The sequence below is a fragment of the Dipodomys merriami genome, unplaced genomic scaffold (genome assembly GCF_024711535.1).
Source record: "Dipodomys merriami isolate MVZ:Mamm:240054 unplaced genomic scaffold, mDipMer1.0.p SCAF_34, whole genome shotgun sequence".
In the NCBI taxonomy this organism is placed as follows: Eukaryota; Metazoa; Chordata; class Mammalia; order Rodentia; family Heteromyidae; genus Dipodomys; species Dipodomys merriami.
Window position 1 is genome coordinate 10,631,465 of NW_027204937.1, and position 20,093 is coordinate 10,651,557.

At 43.1% G+C, this 20,093-nt stretch overlaps 1 protein-coding gene across 8 annotated transcripts in view; it reads left to right on the top strand.

Annotated features, from left to right (window-relative positions):
• Bend5 (BEN domain containing 5) overlaps positions 1-4,263 on the top strand; it is an 845,928-nt gene extending 841,665 nt beyond the window's left edge. For 3 of the 8 annotated variants that reach the window (XM_069987277.1, XM_069987275.1, XM_069987276.1), the window contains one exon: positions 3,870-4,262. In XM_069987277.1, the coding sequence (XP_069843378.1) occupies positions 3,870-4,027 (158 nt within the window). In that variant the 3' untranslated portion in view covers positions 4,028-4,262. Of the gene's footprint in view, positions 1-3,869 lie in introns of all 8 variants that reach the window. The other 5 variants (XM_069987278.1, XM_069987280.1, XM_069987279.1 and 2 more) reach the window with 2 other exon arrangements.
• The last annotated feature ends 15,830 nt before the right edge of the window (positions 4,264-20,093 follow it).

Here is a 20,093-nt window from a genome sequence, read left to right on the forward strand (position 1 = left end):
GCTTTCTTCCAGCTTCCTCCTGTCCTCACTGCCCACGGTGTTATTCCTTCTGAGCCACACATCCTGCCTGCTTGTCATCCAGAGGGGCCTCCATGGCCTCCCCCTCCCAAGCAGTGCCTCCATTGCTTTGTCGCATGACCCTATGTAAAGACTCTGCACAGCATTTCAGATTTACTTCATAATTGTCTTTCTCCTTTGCCTCCATGGTAAGCTAAGTTTTATGAGCCTCTTGTTCGGGGCTAGGATGGATAAAGCACTTAATAAATATTTGCCTTCCCCTCAAAGCCTTCTGCAACTTCTACATTCCCTGACTGGGTGAATGGCACCTCTCTCTCGGGCCTCCCTTGCTATCTGTCTGACCCTCAGTACCTTTCAAGCTCTTCACTTCTCCTCATGCCCATTGTCTCTATGAAAGGGAAGGGCACATCTTTATTCTCCTGAATTACTTCTAGTAGCTTCCATATTCCTCTCCCCATCGTGTAACCAGACTGAGTTTTCAGATATGATCCCTTTACCACCACCCATCACAGCCAGAATTCTCCTTATTGAAGGGTAAGTTACTACATCATATAAACACCTGCACAATCTAGCCCTTGTCTATATTCCCAGTTTCATTTTATTTCAGCAATGTTACCCTTGGACCCTTAAGTTATTACCAGCATGAAAGACTTTTATTTCCTGCCCAAGCCTCAACCCCTCTCACCCTGGGCATTTGCACATGCTATTCCCAGTGCCTGGAACAGAGTTACACTACTCCCTACCCCACCCTGCTTTGCTGAGCTAACAGTTGCTCACCACCCAGATCTGCTTAAGGGAATCATCCTACAGGAGGCTGTTTCTGACCTCACAGGACAGTGGGTGCTTCTGTCCTGTGTCCCACAGTGCTTAGGACTAACCTCAGTCCTCTTTTGATCACAGATTCCTAAGAACCTTGTGTGAATACTGGTCTTGTGAGTAGATGAGAAGGAAATTAACTTGTCCAAGGCCATACCAATTATTAGAAAGCAAGCCCAGCTAAACTGGGTTTTCAGGCATTGCATTTGTTACCCGAGGTTTCCTATCTTACTGAAACACAATATTGATGTTTTATTTTCTTATTTTTACTACAGCCAGACAGGTGTGAAGTCTATGTCCCATCCTACCACACAGTCACCAGTTTTAGCCTAATTATTTGAGTTATTCCAGATTGTATTTGGCTGGTTTTTCCCAGGCAAGCTGTCTAGCTGGATTGAGATTGTTTGTATTTATTTTGTATGATTTAAAAAAATCACATGTAGTCACATTTGCTATATGAAAATGGCAAAAGCTTCTACGTTCACAAGACTGGTAAGGCTTTTTTTCTTTGATGTTAAAATCTATTCCTTAGTGGATGGCAGAAAAATGGGATGTGTATTGAACCCTCTTTAGAAAGATGAAAGTAGGAGGAATTAGCTGAGTCTTACCCTAATGACAAGCTCCAGAATGATAGTTAAACCTTATTAAGGTCAAATGACCTTTTGCAGTGTGTCTGAGTTTTCTAAATGAGCTACAGCATGGCGTTCTGGCTAATTTTTATAACTTTTTTAAAAATAGGACACATTAGTGCTGTTATAAACCTTGTTAATTAAGCAATAATCTCAAATGTTCCCTCGCAGAGGGAGACATTCCCACCAACTGCAGGTGATTAATAACTGGAGACTAACAAAGCCTTTTCATCAAGCTGAGGGGCCATTCAGTGCCATTACCCAGGAAATGAAAGCGATCGGGATTCTGCAGGGACCTTTCTGCAAAGCTTCCTTGTGCCCTTCTCTTCCTACCTCTTGACAGATGCTGGTGGCTCTGAGGGTCATCAGACCCACTCTCTTGTCCTGTGATCTCTCTCCTGCTCTTATCTCTTGCTAGAAAGTTAGATTTATCTAGTTTTGACATCCCTCTTCATGGATAGTGGCATTGTGACCCAGAGAGGTTCCCCCTAAAAGTTGCATGGCATCTAGGCCCAGGGCCATTTTGAGTACCTAGACATGTCACAGACAGCTTTACCTTTCTGTCTCTCAGTTCTTAAGGAAAGGTGGATTGAGAGAGGTCAGGAAATGGTGGAAATCAATTAAAAGCTTTTAAAGGGTGGAAATCAGTAACACCTTTCTCAGTAGCAAGGAAAGGGTTGGCCCAAAGAAAGAAGGCTGGTTGAACCCATACCTGAGAAAGGATGGCAAGAGAAGTTAAGCTGATTCCAGTCCTAAAAATGCAGGTGTTCTGCCCTGCATCGACTCTTTCTCCCTAGGCTTCCTCTTCTCCCGTGTGAGTGGAGAGAGAAGCACAAGTTAGTATTACGATGCCATCCTAGGGTTAACATTCTGCATCTCAACATTCAGCATCTTGAAGATTATTTGCTCTAAGCTGGCTTGGTAAAAGTAAAATCTTACTTATTTTCCGTAGCAATTTCTTAGTACTAGATATTTGTTTTATTGGGGAGGGAACCCAAGCTCAAAGAATTCAAGTTTTCTGTGATTTTGCACACCTTACATTGTGCCGTATCTTGTCTTCTTATGTCCACAGTTTTTATTTCTTCTCACAGTTCCCTGGAAAATCATTTATTCATTCACTTAACATATGTTTACTTAATCTTATTTCCTCTCCAAGCAGGCTAGAGATTAGAGAAGGGGGAGAGAATCTAAAATTGAAACCTTATATTTTTTAAAAAATGCCTATTAATTTCCACATACTCATGGCATCCTTCAGAATGATGCTCTAGGGTTTGTTGTCCTTTTTAATCAAGTAAATGGTCCAAAGCAATGTTTTACAGGTCCCCAGGCTATGAGATTAGCTTAAAATCAGGCTCTAGTGAGGCTTGCTTTGGGCTGGCTCTTTGCCTCCCCATAGCAAATGGTAGGCTCAGTATGAGAGTAGCTGTCAGTTTCTTCACCACAATGAGATACCACTTTTCTCCACCAAGAGTTGTCAAACCCTTAATAATATGGCAGTGTCAAGTGTTGTTGAAGATACAGGGCAACTAGTACTTGTATACATTGCTTTTAAGAGTTGCAGTCAATGCAGTGTTTTAGAAAACAGTTTACTAGGCATCACTTTGTGAAGTTGAGTGTGCACTCATGCTAACATTTGGTAATCCATGCCTCAACTGATAACTAGACAAGTTTCTGTATATGTACCCCTAAGATATGAGTGAAGATACTTGCAAAACAAGGATCCATGGACAGCTTTGTATAACAAACTACAGTCTGACAAAAGGATACTATTCACCAGTGAAAATGAAGACATACAGCTATACACTTCCAATGGATAAATCTCATACTATAACATTTAGTAAAAACAGCAAGTCATAAGGATACATAGAGATAGACATATTCATAAACAGCTGAACACAGGAAAAATAAAATATATATTTAAGGATATATACATATATGTTACCACTAAGGAAAGAAAAGCCAAAATTTCAGGAGAGTGATTATCTCTGATGACAGAGGGGGGAGGGGAGGAGAGGAGAGGAAAAAGGGAAGGGGGAGAGAGAAAAGGGAAGGGGAGAATATTAAATACACCAAAATGAGATACCAATAACAAGTGCTGGAAAGGATTCAAAGAGAAGAGAGGGTTGGGGAGATGCACCCAGGAGTTTTACAGGGCTCAGTAAAGTCCTGGTAAGCTAGGTATTGGGCACATGGGTGTTTCATTCGTATTTAGGTATAAATTTACAGTATATATCTACTATTTTCTAAGTACATTTATAATGCATATTTTAAAATATAGTTATACAAGATAAATGAATTGGTCTTTGGGAAGTATGTCAGGAGGTATGTCCCCGCCCTCACCCTTAAAAGATTTGCTTGCCAACTCACCATTAATCCTTGGCCTTCTTGTTTCTTCTGCCTGTCTAGAGTGTTTGTATGACAGAATAGCACAAGAAACTGTGGATGAAACTGAAATTGCACAGAGACTCTCCAAAGTCAACAAATACATCTGTGAAAAGATCATGGATATCAATAAATCTTGTAAAAACGAAGAACGAAGGGAAGCAAAATACAATTTGCAATAAACTTTGGATTTTTCATAAAGCCTTTGTGTTTTCCTTGCGAGGTGTGTGATTTTTTTCGAGCAATGGCGCCATCCAAAGTCAGACCCCCTCCACATGGGGGTGGGGTGTGGGCAGGGAGCCAGTAGGAAATTAGGGCCAGCAACTTGATCTGAACTTGGACTTCATACTTCAAAAAAGGCAGATGGATTTGCTGAGTGCCACAGGTGTCGTTATGGGGACAGGAAAAGCACTTTTCAGAAGATTGCAAAGTGTCTCTGAGCTGCTTATCACTTGACCACAATATGGACTGGTATTTTTACCATCCAAGGACTTGTATCTTGTTCCTCTATTTTGTTCTAAAATAAAGCTTCATTAATTCTTGATGTGGACAATCATTGCCCTCATTTATTTATAGTATTAAGTGTATAACGGAGGTGACTCATATGTCATTCAGCCTGGAAGGTCTTTTCTGAAGAGAAACCTTCAGTCTGAAGGAGAAAACAACCCATAGAGGAATCAGGTGCCATCCAAAGCTCTGAAGGGCTGGGTCAAAATCAGCATCAATAGATGAATTTTAGGCCAATCAGCTTATTCAAGGTATTCTGAGATTCAGCTTCCTTGATAATTGGAGTCAATCCTTGTTAAGAAAAGGGGGAGGGGAGCAGTAATGTTGAGTGGCATGAGGAAACGGCAATGTAGCCTGCGAACAGTCTGTTCACTCTATCTTCTACGAAGTGATCTTTCAAACCACACCACTTCTTTTAAATCTCATGCTTTATTCAGTTACTGAGTCTCTGAGGTGCCTGGAATGTTTTGTCAAACCACACTCAGTCTTCCTGTTCATTTGCACTCCTGTTGATTAGCCGTTGGGAAAGAACAAACTTCTCGCTTTGGGTTTAACCTAATCTCAATGTCTCCAATGTCTATTTTATAGAAAGAAGATAATACTTATCTTGCAGAGTTGTTGTTAGGATTAGAGATAAAATATATAAAGTGCTCAATAAGTGTTTGTAATTGTTATTCTCTTCATATTTTTATTGGCTCTTAAAATTGGTTGGAAATGTGGCCCTATAGTTTTGCTAGTGGTTTATTCCTTAATTGATAGTCTGTAAACAAAATCTCAGGGTTATTGGGGTGAGTAGAGTGGGTGGCTGTCACTTTGATACCAATAATCCTTTGTAGTATAAACTATGATATGCTCACTAATAGGAAACATAGTTGATCATTTTCTTTGATAGTATTTTCCTAGCTGTCTACAAACTAGAAATGTGATCTTGGGTCAATAACTTCTCAGAGTTCTTATCATTGTAATGAAGAAAATAATGTCCACCACGAAGGCTACATGGATAAATAACATTTTGTGTACTGCAGTTTGTTTAAGTGGTTAGCATAAGCTAATCCCTTTTACAAGGTAAGTAAAGTTTGTGATGTGTAGTAGGTGCTCAATAAATTTTTGTTAAGGAATGTTCAGTTTTATGGCACAAGGTAGCTTGAGCATGAGTACTATAGATTGTATGAGAGATTGGAAACCTGTGTCACTGTTGAGACCATCCCCTTTTTCTCTAAGCATGGTGAAATGTAGACACTCAGAGGCGCTGTGCATATTCTCAAAGACAAATACAATATGGAAACTGCTTTATAAGTATTTTCAGGTTAATGGGAGAAAGTGGAAAAAATAAAAATGCCTGATGAGCTGGGCACCAGTGGCTCATACCTGTAATCCTAGCTACTCAGGAGGCTGAGATCTGAGGATCATGGTTCAAGGCCAGCTCGGGCAGAAAAGTCTGTGAGACTTTTATTTCCAATTAACCACCAGAAAACCAGAAATGGCTCTGTGGTTCAAGTGGTAGAGCACTAGTCTTGAGCTGAGAAGTTGAGGGACAGCACCCAGGCCCAAAGTTCAAGCCCCACAACCAAGAACAACAAAAACCTGATGAATCTGAAAGTGCTTTGTGTAATGTATGATCCTTGCATTAAGAACAGAAGAGACATGAGAGACAGTGGGATCTGGGTCCAAGTGTTTGTTTGACCATGTCCAAACAGGTCACTTGATCCGTAACAATGACTCCTAACTGGAGGCTATTGTGGAGAATAATCTGATAGTATCTAGAAAAGAGCCCTAGGAATCACCTGTATGCAGATACCATTTATTCTTAGCATGGGATCAGAAGATTTTGCCCACTGTTTAGATGGTTTTGAGCCCCTGACATGTGCTCAGTGCCTGCAATTATGTGAACTCGGGATTTTCATCTTGAATCATTGACTCTGATGAATAAATAGGCTCAGGAATGGATAAACAATGTCTTGTTCTAAGGTCCTGGAGCTATAGCAATGGAGCAGGAACAGAATCCAAGTCTGAGAAACTTGTCCTTTTACTTCTAAGAAAGATAAGAGGGAATATAATGGTCTGGTTACCAATCTAGACATTTTACCTCTTAAGTTGAGGGGTAACCCAACCAAGTAATCAATGACAGTTCATTGAATTGGATAGCATTTCTAAGCATGTATTTTATTCAAACATGTGCAAAACTTAAAACCATTTTGAGTAGCTGATGGTACCTAGGCTTACCCAATCTTAAGAATTTACTGAAGTGCTTAAAATGCATATTCCCAGGCTTTGCTTGGAGAGCCTGATTTAGTAGGTCTGGAATAAGGCTGGGGACATGTATTTTAACACAAGTGCCACTTTTCAGGAATATCCATTTAATAGAACTTATCTCAAGATTATTTTAATGAAGGAATGAATGTTTTGTAAGTATAGAAAAGAAAATCTAAAGTGCCTGAGGATACTTTACTTGGAATTGAGAATAAACTTCTCCTTAGGTAGCTAGAAAACCTGCCTTAACATCTTGCTTAAATTTGGTCTTCATGTTCAGCAAATGCTGTGTAGCTGGTGCAGTGTAGAAGGTAACTTTCCAGATATCAGTGACCTGGCTTTCACTTTACACCTACATTCTTCTGATTCTTGTGACAGGCCAGTGTGTAATTTAGGGTGTGATGGTCCATGGAGTGGGCAAAACTTGAATCAATGAGTATTAATTAGACTTTGTCTTCAGTAATCCTGGCAAGTTCTCTGTTACTAGATGAAACCAAATGATGAAAATTGACTTTATTTCCTTGTTGGGAAATGTGTGATAGTGACTCTTGTGTCCCTATTGATTTCTCATATGAATTTCTAAATGATGAATGACTTTATACTAATTTCATAAAGATAGGAAAATCCTCCAAATTGCATTGCTGGAAGTATGGTGATGGAGCTGACTGTTATTGGGCATACTAGTGATCCTAGCACAGGATCAGGTGTGAACCACCATGAAGGTCAGAACTGCCAATTCCAACATCCAAAAACTGGATAGATATAAAACTACACTTGAGTTAAACATTTGGTCAGCTGCCAGGCCCCTTACAGTTGGATCTTACCTGCAGCTCTGCCAGTTTGTGAAGGGCCTCAACGCATACTTTCATCCAAAGCGGCAGTACAGTGTGCATTCATGTTCACTTCACAACTTAGTGCCTACTACCTCACTTGAGCCAAGTTATTTTCTTTCCTTAACATTGACCAATTCATCTGCAAAGTGGAGACAATAATATTTAGCTAACAGTCTGGTAGGAGGCATGATGATATAAAGGTACCCAAGTAAGAGGGTGAGTGACCATTAGTACTGATGCTGAGATTCCTCTGCTCTCCTGCCCTCTCCCTACACCTGTTCATTCTTCATCTGAGTGTGCTCCTGCCCTGCCTCTAACCTGTTGATCTTTGATGTAGGGGCCTTGGATAGCATACCTGCTTTTGGCTCTCTAGAACCTGCTTATTCTACAGTTTAGGATGTAGGGTCATCCCCAGTGATGCTAAATGGTCTCACTCTTTGCTTCAGTCCCCACCTGCTTACTCCTGGCCCATTTGCCCTTCTGTGGAAATTAGATAGTTTATAAGTAAAACTTACATGAGGATGTTCATGTAGAGCAATTATTTTCCTCTGTTTAGTCCAATTTTTTCCTTCCTTTAGTCCAAAGGAATTACATTTTTCTTATTCTTTACACATGTAAATGAGTATGATCACCTTTAAAAATTATTCTGCCAACTTAATTCGGTAAAAAGAAAAAATAGTACCTCATTATATTGCATTTGATTACTATCCACGTTGTATATTGCTCCAGAGGTTGGTTCCTTCTTTATAGAAAACTTCTTTAAAACCTGTTAGCATTTCCAGCAAACTCTATTTCTATATTCAGTTTTCTCATGGCCCAATTTATTTATGTTGGGAATGTGATATTTTGCTTTTATATCTACAAATATGCAATCCATTTTTAAAATATCTTCTTTTAAAGGGATTGACCAGCTTCTGCCAGGGAGTTTCCTAAACTCATGACAACTAAGGGTCAAAAGTGATCTTGGAACTATCCTCAGTTGAGATGGCCATGCTCAATTCATGACAACCAGCTTTCTACCAGAACCAGGCTTCTGTTAAGCTGAAACCCTTTTCCCTGAGACTTTTAGACTTGTAGAGTAATTCAGATTCTCACACTAAAGATACAGAGAATGCTTCTACTCATAGCCCTTTGTAGAGCTGAATATGACTATCAGAACCTAGGCAAGTTCCCTATATCTTCCACCCTGTCACTTTAACCATTATGCAGTTAGTTATGGTGATTGTATTGGCCTACCACTCTGCTAGACCTTTAGTCCCAGTGGGTTTTGTTTTTTGTTCTGTCTTATTTTTTGGCTTCCTTTTAGCTATCCTCTTTCATCTTAACTTTTCTTTAGTCAAACCTGTTCCTAAATTGTGATTTTTTTCAAATATATTTCTTAAATGAAATGCAGGACTTCCCATTCTTCCCTATTACATTTGATCTTGTTGGATGCAGCCAGATGATAAGGACCTGCTTTTCCATTTTTGTTCAAAGTTCAAAAGAAAATCTGAAGGAAACCAAAACCTCAAAAGAGAAGCCAGCCATAATCTCAAGGGCCAAGCCCAAGTACACGTCCACTCCTGAGAGTTCTTGGTTGTATCCAGGGCTGTGGTTACACTGTGCATGGCGGCCTGTGCCATCCAGTTTTCCATGCACCTCTGCTCCTTGCTCATGTAGCACCAGGTGAAAACACTTGCTCCTTCAGCCTGATTTCATAGCTATTATTTTAATAACTTTCCACCATTGAATCCAAACTAACTTCTGATCTCTTCATTGTAAACTGTATTGTCTCCAGTTTCTTGCCATTAGAGCACTGCTGCCTCTGTGATCACTTAGACTGTTTTCCTTATGTTAATTTGCTTTTTAGAGTAAAATTCCAAGAATGAGCTAACTGGGTTAAAGGGCAAGAACATTTTTATAGTCCTTTGTTTGTACTATTGTATTGCTTTCCAAAAAGTTAAGCCACATCTTAAGCAGTGTGGACAGTCATGTGCCATTTTCCCACAACTTCACTAGTGTCTGCAAGTTTTAAAGTTTGGCAGTTTAGCTTACCATTTACATGTACTTTTTCAGCTTCTTATGTGAATTCTCTATGCATATATGAGGGATTTTTTTCAGAATTTTATTCTGTATCTTTCCTCCACCTTTGATAGTAAATAAACATGATGCTTTACATCTGTTTATACATAGATATTTCTGTTTATTCATTTATAAAATCAGTGGATTGTTACAATATCCAGAGCCTTGAAAAATAACAGTATATATCAATTTGATACTATTTCTAAACATCATTCATTTTATGTTATTTGATATCCTATAGATGTTTGAAAATCATGTGCCAATATAAAAGTTGGCTACTTTATCAATTTTTAGGACTAAAGCCAAAGACCTTATATTTTTATCAAGCAATCTATAATAACATTTAGTGAAGTAAGGAGTAGTAAGGTCCTCCAGTGTAGACCCATCTTTTACTCTACTTGCTCATTAGTATTTTTTGTTGAATTATTTTTTAAGTTAAATTTTGTCAATCTTTATTTAAATTTTAATTTGTCAAGGTGATGTACAGAGGGGTTACAGTTACATAAATAAGGTAGTGAGTACATTTCTTGTTGAACTTATTACCCCCTCCCTCATTTTCTCCCACTTTCCCTGCCCTTACACCCCTCAAGTTGTACAGATCATTTTCAACGAGTTGAATTATTCTAGTAGCTAGGATTCCTCTGTCTTGTTGTGGAATGGATAGGGATCGGAGATATAACATTTGAGCTTTAACCTGAGGGACAAGAATGTCTGTGAGATCATTTGTCTTCCCATATGTCTTCTCATCCACTTATCTTAACAGGCTTCTATTTAGCCTGTGTCTAGCACTCTACCAGGCACTGCTTATCTGACTAAAGCAAGAAGCCATACCAGTGTGGCTTCAACCCCTAAGCTCTTTCTACTAAACCAGGAGGCCCTCTGTGGCCACATCTAACCTAGGATGTGGCAGTTTACTGTTGACATTTCACTGGCTGGTAGGGAAGTGAGATTCAGAAATCTTAGTCTCACCACTGAATATACTCAAAACGTATCCAGAACTTACCTCCTTATGCATTTGTCATTCATCAAATACTTATTCCATGTTGTCTAGGTGTCCCTCACTGGTCTAAAGTATGCTGCTGAAGAAAAGTAAAGATCCTCCTTTATCTTAAATGTGTATGGGAGGGCATGATACAAGATAGAATGGGGAGAAAATACGCAGTAAGCACAATACATGAGAGGACAGTGGAGGGGCTAATGTCATGAGGAAAAGGCAAAACCTCATCAGAGTAAGGCAGATTGAGGATCGGAGGCAGGGTGGAGGGCAGGTTGCATGAACTGAAATCTGAGTAAAGAAGGGAGGAGATGAAGAGCTCCTGAGACAGAAACTGGCAGTGTGTTTGTGATGTTATGTTTAGGGCCTTAAACACATCCTATCTACTGATAGTGCCTGTTCTACTCTCAGATGAGGGGGTCGAAGCCAGGCTGTCTCAGGTTTGTAGGTCTCTTCCCATTATTTGCCATTTCCGCATCAGGAAAATGATGGTTCCTAATCATCACACTGTTGGTAGGACAAAACAAAAAAAGTATGCCAGGAATCTCCTGGGCCAGAGACCAGATGTGGGAGGTGCTCAGCTGTTAGCACCCAATTTGATATCAGATTACCTCTCTTCCCCTGACCCTTCCTCTCACCAGACATGATGCTAGCTGGAGAATCCACCCTAGCTCAGCTGTCCCGAGTGAGTGCCATTATTCTCCTGATCTGTGCCTCATCTGAAGGCTTGTTCTAAGGATTCAGTCAAATCCCTAATGCACAATGTATGTACGCAGAAGCCTGGCCTGAAAAAAGGTCCTAGGCTCAGCCCTGCTTGGTAAAGTACATCAAATCTCCAGCCAGGTATGTTTGCCCTTACCATCCTTCCTAGCACTGCATATAAAAATTTAAAGAATCAGTCTTTCCCCATGAGCAATCATGTCATCTATGGAATTAAGGTGCATTCTCATGATAACTGTCCTTAGTAACTGCTGACCTGTGTCTCAATGTAGAGGTTTCTGATGATGGTGGCCCTCATCTTAATGACCATGATTTCTGCTACCTCAGATGTCCACATGGACCTTGCCCTGCCCCTTCTAATTCTCCTCCCACCATCAAGGCTTTGGAGCCGCTTCCTCTCCCCACCTCCCCACTCTGTACCATCTTCTGGTAGCCTCTGGTAGACTCCTTTCAGGCTGCCATGACATGTCCACCTCTCTCACTGGCCTGTAAACATTCTAAGTTTACACATGGACTGCCACATCCTTGTGTGAGTCCCTGAGCCCTAGCACAAGGCTTGGTATGAATCAAGTAGCACTTTCCCTGGAAACAAAAGATTGTAAGAAGCCAGAGAGTAAAGCAGCAATTTTTACCTGGAGTGTTTGTCTCTGGGGGATCAGAAAAGCCTTTCCTGAGAGGCCTTAGAAATCCTGGCCTCCTCTCACAGGGTGAAGATTGGTAGACCATCCTAGATCCAGGAAGAAGGAAAGGGTGACAGTGGCTACATTTCAGAATTCTGACCTCTCTTGTGTTTTTCCCTAGCCACTTCCTTCATGTCATAGAACGAGCCCATAGAGTAAGGAAGAATGGGTTTCACCCATTCCCTCTTCACTTCTCTGTAGCAGGACTTTGGCCATGGCAGTCAGCCTCCTATGTGCGAAGATTGATCGGCTGTATGGAGCCAATTTCTTCTCAGTGACATGAATAAGGTGTCAGTCTTTTAGGACTTTTAGTTGCATAAAATGCTGAGAATAGGAAAGGTGTGCCCACCAGCAGGCCCTTCCCTCCATTTAGAGCATGGAGCATACAGCCTTAGTCAGAAACAGCACACTCCACTTTGGCCTGGTTGCTTCCTTCCTGTGACCTTCAGTTGCCCTACATTGGCCTCGGAAAACAGTTGTGGCCCTGGTGGCATTCTGGTAGTTAGAGCAGGGTTTGGAGGCCACAAAGTATTCCAGGTAGATTCTTAGATGCCTCAGCTCCCCCACCTTCTCCTCCCACTAGGAAGCCTCTAATACACCTTTCCCCAAACTGGCAGGAAGCCCCTAGCCTGGACATGCGAAATGAGAGCCACCACAGAGAGGCCATGATAGTTGATAGAAGAAAGGAGGCTAGACTACTTTTTTTCCAACAGATCTTTAAATTATTTTCATTTTGCTGACTTACACACTTTTCTGAGTTAAGGAGCTTCGGGAGATGGTTCTAGGCCATTTAAGCAGAAAGCTTCATTGGCTCCAATGTCTTAGAAAAGAAAGGATTTAACTCTATGTAGCCCAGCCTGCAGCTGCATGCCTGAAAAGGGCTTTGCAGGGTGGGAGAGCCTTCAGGGAGGGCCTGGCCCAGGGCCAGCTAAGCCCTACTAAGACTTCCAGAGTTGGTCACTAATGGAATAAAAATCACAGCTAGATTTAGAGAAGGACTGAACATCTCTGTTTGGTTTAGGTTTGGTTTGGGTTTGGGTTTTATGCCAGTACCAGGGCTTGAACTCAGGGTCTCATGCTCTCCGTTTTTCCTCTCATGCCTTGGGTTTTAAAATATGCTTGTAAGGTATCTTGTTTTCCTTCTTTTTCTTGATTTTATCCTTTTTTTATCCTTCTGAGGCAAAACTTAAGCATCTCTAGCAATCAGCACTGAGAGTTAGCTGTGTGCCAGACCCTGTGCTTCATAACAAATCAAAAGAGTGTTCATCTTCCCCTGTCAGGATCTGGACTCTAGGCATGTTCATTCACCTTGAATCCTCCTTCCCTTGTGAAGCTATACAGGATGGTACAGAGAGTGAAAGCCAATACCCAACAGCAGGATGCTGTCTCTCTGTCTGTCTCTGTCTATATCTGTCTCTGTGTCTGTCTGTCTGCCTCTCTCTCTCTCTCTCTCTCTCTCTCTCTCTCTCTCTCTCTCTCTCTCTCTCTCTCTCTCTCTCTCTCTCACTCACTCATTCTCACACTTTCTTCATCCAGTGAAATACTCTAAAATAAAAATGAACCTGCTGGGCACCAGCAGCTAGCACCTATAATCCTACCTACTTAGAAGGCTGAGATCTGAGGATCAAGGTTCAAAGCCATATCACACTGTATAGTAAGAAGAAGAATCTGAGACTATGTATATAAAACTTTAAAGCTTGAAAAGTATACTGAGGTTGTTTGTGGACATACCCAAGATGCAGGCAGAGTGTATAATTCAGTGGGAAGAACATATGATAACTTTGGGACAGTTCTTATCAGGCAGCATGGGGAAGAATGCAAACACTCCTGTAGTGACTCAGACATTTAAAGCAAATAGACACAAAAGAGATCTGGAAGAACAACAGCAGAAAGTGTAGATCCTGATCACTGTGCAGTGTGAGTGACAGTATGGGGTTGCTGTGGGACACACACTGCGCTGAACATACCAACTCTTCTTTGCACCTGAGAGAAGTTCAGGCCTAGAGCTCCGGTCAAGTGTGGGTCACTGTTATCTGCTCGCTCTCACTCACAGGCCATAGAAAGGATTAAATCAGAAATTAATCAAAGGCATTTCTTGAAACTATAAAATATCACAGCATTGTAAATAGTTGCTGCCCCCTACTGTGTTCTTTTCTCTTCCCAACTAGACCGTGACTTGAAGGGAGGCAGAAGCAGCTGCTAGCTCATCTTTTGATAAACTCATAATGACTCATGAGCTATTGTTGGTTCTGATTCAGAATTCCCACCAGCACCTTCTCTGTCACTCTGTTATCATGGCCTGACTTCTCTCTGCCTTTAAGAACTATTTGAGTTGAGGAAAAACTGATTTTCTCAGGCACCCACACTAAGGACAGTGAATGTGTTACTCAGTACAGAGCCAGGTATTTAAATAAGAAAGGTCAGAAGTCTCTTGTTCCTCTGGGCTCAGAAAGAAAGTGAATGATACAGTAAATGGAGTCCTGACCTCCCAGTCTCTTTCCTCGTGTCCAGGCCAGCTGGGTTCTCTCACCTTTATGGACAGGGCTAAAGCACCTGCAATGGAAGTGACCTACTTTGATCAAGGAGGTCTTTGAATTGAGTGAGCCCTTACTTGATCTTTCTATGTCCCTATAAATGGTTGCCATCACTTCCAGTAGGGAGATGGGGTGCTGTGGCTGGTGGCAGGATAATAAGCAAAACTGAATCAAATCCAAGTCTGCTTGGGTTCCGGACCCAGTGTGCTGAGCTGACTCTATGGGCTGAATGAATTTCCTACCTTGCCATCCAGCTGGGAGTGGTCAAGGCAGGGCCTGGAGAGGGATAATCACATCTCAGAGCCAACCAGAGTAGCTGCCACTTGGAGCTTCCTTTTGTATTTTGAATATGTAGTCTCTAATTAGACTTTGCCTTAATTGCAAGATTTCCATACGCCCCATGACTGCCGTGGCGCTGTCTGGGGATAAACACGTCCATCAAGTGAGAAGTAAATTGTGGCTGTGGCCTTGGCCTTGTCATTCCGTTGGCTTGCTCCACTGAGGTTTCTCTGGGGACAGAGCTCAGCCCTCCCCTGCGAAAGTGCTCTGGGGCCCGCATTTTAATCAAAAGCATACCTGCCTCTAGGAAAAAGAGAATAGGGGCACAGCTCAAAAGTGATTAAATTTAATAACTGAAAGACCAGAAAAAGTCTGCTTTGCAATGCATAATTTCAGCAGATATTTATTTCATCATGTGGCCACATTCTATAATGCTGTATGGGGACACTTTATTAAAAATGCCATTTATTTTAACAGCAGCAGTAAGGCAAACATACACCTTTTTTTTTTACCTTGAGCCCCTTCTTCTCACTGTGTTAAAGGCATTTGTGGTTATTAAATTACTCTTGAGCAGAGGAATGCCTGTCTCCAAATTTACTCTGAAGTATTTCAATAAAATGATCTCAAATGTTTATTCACTCAGCAAATACTCACCCAAAGTCTTTCTGGGCCATGTGCCCAGCTAGCACAAGGATAATGAAATGGAGCAGACAGAGTCCCTCCCGGCCTCCCAAGAGCAACTAGGGCATGGGGCAGGGCAGGTGGCAGAGGCATCCCAGTCACAGCACAGAGACCAGCCCTAGGTCTAGTCAAGGAAGAGAAAAGTGAATGGCTAGATAATGAGTGAAACTAGAAGAATTAGAGCATATCAATCAATGGTCAGGAGCGGGGCTAAAGCAGAACAGGGACCACAGAGACATAAAAGAAGGAATGGTGGATCTCCTGAGTGTAGTAGAGGAGGGGGCTCCTAAGTTGATTCCCAGGTGAGCTCTAAGCCCCAGGAAGGGTACAGGGTGTTGCAAGCAAAGGGGACAGGAAATGTGCTCTATGGTCCTGAAATTCTCTCCATGAGCCATCCACACACTAGATACCTCTAGGCCCCTTTCTCTGCTTTGCTCCCCCTTCTCCATTTGGATATTTGTTTTTGAATATTGTTTTACCTTCAACTCCTAGCAAAAATGCAAGAAAAACATACTTCCCTAGAGCAAAGCCTGGGACAGCATCCCTTATGGCACAGAGGCAAGAGGAAGAAACGGGTGACCAGGTATCTTAGGGCTCCTAAAGCTCAATGCGTTCTGAGATTCTCTTTGGGGTGGGCACCTGGCTGAGAGGCAAGGCTGCTGGGATGGACAAGTCTAGGGCCTTGGGAAAAGAAGGCCACCCAGGCTATTAGGGAACTGGACCTTGTCTTGAGGTAGCAACAGGGAGATGCTGAGGGTGCTGAGCCAGGGAGTGAGGTGGCTAGAATGGTGTTTCAGGGCACAGTCACAGCCTTATAGTTGATGAAGGGAGAGGGAGGGAAATCTGGAGGGTGGTGCAAGGGTCTCTCCAAGAATGTGGAAGCATGGTGTAAAGGCAGGGATATTCATTTTGAGCTACCCTGGCACAGTTTGCTGACTAGAGTCAGAGAGGAAGAGGAGGAATAGGTGCTGACTCCCTGTTTTCTTGGTGAATGGAATGGGCACTAGCCAGGGGGGACGGGACAGGTAGGATCTGTTCTCTCTGCGGCACTGTGGACAGATCAAGGAGTAGATTCATTCTGCTAGGGATCCTCAGCTGAACATGAAGTCTATTGTTTGAAACAATATGTAATGTGGGAGTCGCATTTGGGGTCCTCCCATTGAACTCTCCTGAGAAGCAATTTGAAGGGTGGTCTTTCAAAACCATAAGATAATGATGGTCTGTCAAGCAAGGAACCCAGAATCAGCCATCTTGCTCCCTGCAGCTTATTTCAAGACACCTGGCCCCAGCCTCTACCACCTCACCCCAGTTAGAATGGCTATAATCAAGAACTCTAATAACAACAGATGCTGGAGGGGATGTGGACAGAAGGCAACCTTATTGCATTGTTGGTGGGAGTGTAAACTTGTTCAACCACTTTGGAAAGCAGTATGAAGGTTCCTCAAAAGACTCTACATTGAGCTCCCCTATGACCCAGCAATCCCACTTTTGGGCATTTACCCAAATGATCACAAACAAGACCATACTAAAGCTACCAGCACGACTATGTTTATTGCAGCATTATTGACCATAGCTAAGATATGGAACCAACCCAGATGCCCCTCAGTAGATGAATGGATCAAGAAAATGTGGTATATATACACAACGGAATTCTATGCCTCCATCAGAAAGAATGACATTGCCCCATTTGTTAGGAAATGGAAAGACTTGGAAAAAATTATATTAAGTGAAGTAAGCCACGCCCAAAGAAACTTAGGTCCCATGGTTTCCCTTATTTGCAATAACTAGTATATGTCTGAGTCCAGCAGAAAAGGTCAGATAAGTGAATGTTAGGGAAATGAACCCTAAAATATGTATTCAAATGTTTTTTCTTTCAGGTGATCGTTTCTAACACATTTATAGTATTATTTCTTTGTTGCTTTGTATGTCCCTCCCCCATGGTATAACCCCTGCTTTCACTGTATTTGAGGTTGGTATAATTTGTAGAGGGGAAGGGAAAAAACAAATCATTTAAATAGGGATATAGGTGGATCCATTGCAACAATGAGATGTACAAGTCATTATGTGAAAGAACTTTACAACTTTGGTGGGGGGGGAGAACTGGGTGGGGGGTAGGGGGAGGATGGGAAGGGATGGGAAAGGGAAACAAAGGAGGAGGCTACAATGCCTGATAAGAAATGTACTCATTATCTTGCCCACGTAATTGTAACCCCTCTGCACAGTATTTTCACAATTTTTTTAAAAAAGGAGAAAAAAAAAGATTGTCTTATGGTGACAGGATGAACCTCAGACTTTCAATCTAGATAGATGGGCCAGGTCCCCGATACCACCCAGGGCCCGTGTTCTCCTCATGCTTGTTTGCCCAGCCAGAAATGGGCATAACTAGCTATGGCATCTATTAATTCATAGTGTTCTGTGAGGATCATGTTTGGGTGGGGACGGGGGAGAGACTGGCAGCTTAGTGCACTAAAAAGGCCACTCAAATCCCAAGAAAGACTGTCACCCGCATAAGTGGCTTATACAGGCAAGCTAGCACCAGGACCAGGCACCACTGCTGTCCAGCCCAGCCAGCAACAGCTCTGAGTGGCTTCTATTCCTCAGAACTTTGACCTTATTCAGGCTGCCCCATACCCTGAAAACCTCCCTTGTCTGCTTGATCCAGGCTCTTTGACCCTTCCAGGGAGCTGTGAGCTCCTCTACCAGAAACCCTGACCTCCCAGAACTCCAGTGTTTCTCTTTCTAGGACCCTGGCGCCCCAGTCTCTCCTCTGCAGTCCTTGGCACTGTTCTGTTAGCACCCGCTGACCCCAGAATGTTCTCCTCCTTGACCTTACTCTCCCATAGGCCCTACAGCTGTCCAGAACCTTCCTCCATGGCTCTCCTGTCTGAACCCTGGCTGGTTCTGGAAATGACTCTCTTTCCTCCTCTCCTCCCCATACCTGTATATTCTGTTGTCAGCTCCTGACAGAAAATGCCCTCTCCACAAAATTGTGCGTTTCAGGTTGGTACAACTGCACCTTCTCTGGGCTGTTGTAATCCAGGGCAATGCTCACTGGGGGAATTCTCTTTGTTCTTGCATCTGTCTTTTCCACCAGACCAAGGACTCCTCAAGGATAGGGACTGTGCCTTGATCACCATGAGTCCCAGCCCCAGCACAAAGCTTGCATGAAGCATCGGGGGGTGTGGGGAGGGAGCGCCCCTCTCTGGGTGAGATGGGTGTCAGCTCTAGTTTCTCAGATCCCCCCCCATGCAGTGAGCAGACCTTGAATGGGGCCCAGGAGATGGAACAGGACTGACTTCCTTCAGGGCTTGGGGGCAGCTGCTGTCTCCCCAGAACTGCTGTCATGGTGTCTCTCACGCACACTCCTGTTTTAACCCCATTCATGGGGGCCACAGCCACGTAATTGGATTGAGCAGACACTGACAAGGTCAATTTGACAATTTCATTAATCTTTTATTAAACATGAGCCCTGAGCTCCAGCCAGGCTCGTCTGTGTGCTGTCCCAGGAACGTGCCTGGCATATTCCTGGGCAGGCCAGACGTGACCACCTCTGTGATGCCAGCAGCGATGGAACACTTCCTGCCTGGGTGCCAGGCCCAGTGCTAAGTGAGGCCCTCAATCTCTCAGACCACACGAAGGGGGTAAAGAGGCCGATGTGAGCAGAGTGCTTAGGACCCTCTGACCTCTGCTCAGGTTCTGGGATTAATATCACTATTATTAATAGTATCAACTTACAGCAACCTTGAGAGTTAAAGAATCTTTTTTTTTTTCCCTAAGGAAGAAATTAGGCCCCAGAGAGGGAAGATGACAGAGTTCTACCCAGGATGACAGGTGTTGCTGGCAGGTTCGCTTGAGACAGATCCTGAAGAGTGCTATGGAGAGCTAGCGGGAGCTATGGACGTGAATGTGGCCAGCATGTGCCTCACACACAGCGCAGGGGCAAGGCAGGATTGATAGGATGACGGGAAAGGAGGAAAGGAGAAGGGCAGGGAGGGAAGGAACATTATTATACAAGCTGGAGCTTGCCTGAGAATCTCAGAGAAGGGAGCAAAGCCCTTCCTGGGTGAGAAGGCCTTGCCTTATCTAGATTCAGAGGGAAGTAAGAGACGGAGGAGCACTGAGGAGGGGGGGTGCACAGTGAAGGCAACAGATAGGGAGAAGATGGCCCCACTGCCCAAGAACCTTAGGAGCCTAGAGAGGTAGCCGGGAGGAACAGGCAACCAACTCGCATGTTAGCAAGTTCTTTCTGAATGAGGACAGGAGACGTGAAAGGAGGATGCAAGGGACAGATGGGTCCTACAGTTCTGGGCCAAGGCCTGGCTAGATTGGGGTGGGAGAAACTGGGGGCTGAGTGAGCACCAGCCCCAGAGTGTTAGCAGCTGCGGGGGTCAGTCCAGCCCAGGGCTGTGTGGGTCGCTTAATTATTGGGGACAGACAGGCTGTCAAATGAATCTCTAGCTGACATGGCTATGCCTGGTGCGCCCCCCAAGACAGTAAGCAGACTAGATGCCTCTCACACCAAAGGTTAATGGTTTCCCTGATAAGGCAGAAGGCACTGCCCCCCCATACACACACACACACACACACACACACACACACACACACACACACACACACACACACACACACACACACACACACACACACACACACACACACACACACACACACACACACACACACACACACCAACTCTCCCCAAAGGCACT